The sequence below is a fragment of the Zingiber officinale genome, chromosome 9B (genome assembly GCF_018446385.1).
Source record: "Zingiber officinale cultivar Zhangliang chromosome 9B, Zo_v1.1, whole genome shotgun sequence".
In the NCBI taxonomy this organism is placed as follows: domain Eukaryota; kingdom Viridiplantae; phylum Streptophyta; class Magnoliopsida; order Zingiberales; family Zingiberaceae; genus Zingiber; species Zingiber officinale.
In genome coordinates, this window is record NC_056003.1 from 93,646,264 (window position 1) to 93,648,281 (window position 2,018).

The 2,018-nt window shown below is 41.5% G+C and overlaps 1 protein-coding gene across 1 annotated transcript; it reads right to left on the reverse strand.

The window, feature by feature from the left end:
* Positions 1-202: 202 nt before the first annotated feature.
* LOC122023170 (cysteine proteinase inhibitor-like) lies at positions 203-624 on the reverse strand. The gene is made up of 2 exons (XM_042581256.1): positions 500-624; positions 203-409 (listed from the first exon to the last, which is right to left on the reverse strand). The coding sequence occupies exons 1-2, from the start codon at positions 602-604 to the stop codon at positions 203-205; spliced, it is 312 nt and encodes a 103-aa protein (XP_042437190.1). The 5' UTR covers positions 605-624.
* Between the last annotated feature and the right edge of the window lie 1,394 nt (positions 625-2,018).

Below are 2,018 nucleotides of genomic sequence, written 5' to 3' on the forward strand. Positions count from 1 at the left end.
AGAAACTTCCTATCCATTTTATATGAAATATTGACAGGCATTGACACAGATTGAATCAAGTGGGAAGAAAAAGTTTACAAAAGGATACAGGAATAGGACAAGAGAAATTGAACAAAAAGTATAAATTTTGTCGAGGAATTGATCAACACTAATTTCAGTATGTTTATTTTATTTATTGATGGAATTTAACCCAAATCCATCGCTAAGAATTGACGCTAGATTTACCTTGTTCGCCAACATGCTTGAATTCTTCAACATGTTTGAAATTAAGCCATGGCTTCACCCACACTTTGGCCTCGTACAACTTCTTCTCCCCTCCCTCAACTGCCTCCACCGTCAAGTGATGCAGAGTTCCAGCAACAACCTGCTTCCTCGCCTTCACAACACGCGCAAACTCCAGAAGCGCATTCTGCACATCGACAGATCGAAAAAAATTGGTCTGGAGAAAAAGCCCTAATTTTGGGAGAGGAAAAAACAATAATTAAGAGGAGCGCGAGACCTGTTTCTTGTTGTGCTCGTCGACGGAGAAGCGAGCAAGCTCCTGGATCTCGATGCTATTCTCTCTTCCTTCGGATTCCCTCACGTTGCCGACCAACTGTGCCATGGTGGTCGTGGGCGTCCTCTCGCTGTTAGGATCCCGTCGGCCCCTGCCTCAGCCGGGAAGACTGAAGAGAGGAAGGAGGAGGAGGAAGAGATGATCGGACGAGGAGGCAGAACGAAATGATTTATGCTGCGGTTTTGCTTAGGACCGAAGCAGGTGGTTTTGATCCTGATCGAGAGAGGCAGGTACGTCGATCTAGAAGGAGAAGAGGGAGATGAGGCTGAGAGAGATGGCCGGAGGAAAGTGGTGGTGCCGTCACGACGATATAGGTTTAGGGCTAAGTATGGGGGGACGACGCGATATAGGTTTAGGTTTGGTGGGAAGAGTGAAGTGTTGCAAATTTCGGCTAAGTATGGGTGGAAAAATTAAATTATTTTATTTTATCATAGACATTGGATTTTAAAAATCGCTGTTAAAATCGGTGTCTATTAACGAAAAAAAGGCGCTCATAGACATCGCCTAAAAAACCGATGTTTATGAGCGAAAATCCGCGTTCATAGACACTGGTTTTTGGAAAAATCGGTGTAAAATACTCAAAGACATCGATTTTTGCTTAAAACCGTTGTTGTTCCACCGATGTCTCTGAGGGTTTTTGTTGTAGTGAGGTGTCAAAGCACCCTTCCATTTCGAGCCTTCTTCCCTCTGGTTATAGAACCATTTAGCTACTTTTCTTCTAGTATTATCAATTAACATATTTATGGGAAGTTCACATGTATACTTGAATAAATCATTTAAACTCTCTACACAATTAGTGGTTAGCATTACGAACCTTCTCCCACTAAAGTGTGCATTAGCCCATCTTTTAGGGTCAATGTTATGAATCTACTTATGGGCATCTGGATATTTTTCAAGCATGGACTGCATTATGAAATCATACTGGAGTGTTGTATTTGCTTGTGCTGCTGCCCAAAACAAGGCTAAAGATGACCTACTTCTTGTATCTATTACTATGTTGCAAGACATGTGGTAGCAACAAAAAGCATGATGGGTGGTCGGGTAGACTTTTCTAATTACTGATATAATGTCACGATGTCTATCTGATACTATGCTCATTGACTGTGCATCGGCAGCTAAGAATATCTTTGTATGATCCAAAAATCACTCCCATGCAGATGCACATTCAACTTCAGTAATTCTAAAGGTAACTGGGAGGACATCCCATTATCATCGATCGTTGTAGCCATCAACAACACACCTAGATACTTACCTCTTAGATGTGTGGCATCAATTCTGATTAATTTACGTAGATATGGCCTGAATACTCTTTAACATACGCCAAAAGCCCAAGAATATTGTTGGAACTGATTATTACCATTCCTGTGTAGTGTCACATAAGTTTCAGGATCCCTGACTCTCAACTCACGCAGATATAGTGGAAGATCTCTATATGCTTGATCATAATCTCCAAACACCTTTT

Bases quoted from the DNA above. Each gene is read 5' to 3' on its own strand.
- LOC122023170 (XM_042581256.1), bottom strand. From the start codon at position 604: ATGGCACAGTTGGTCGGCAACGTGAGGGAATCCGAAGGAAGAGAGAAT. The intron at 410-499 runs GTCTCGCGCTCC...GTCGATGTGCAG, and splicing joins ACGAGCACAACAAGAAACAG to AATGCGCTTCTGGAGTTTGC.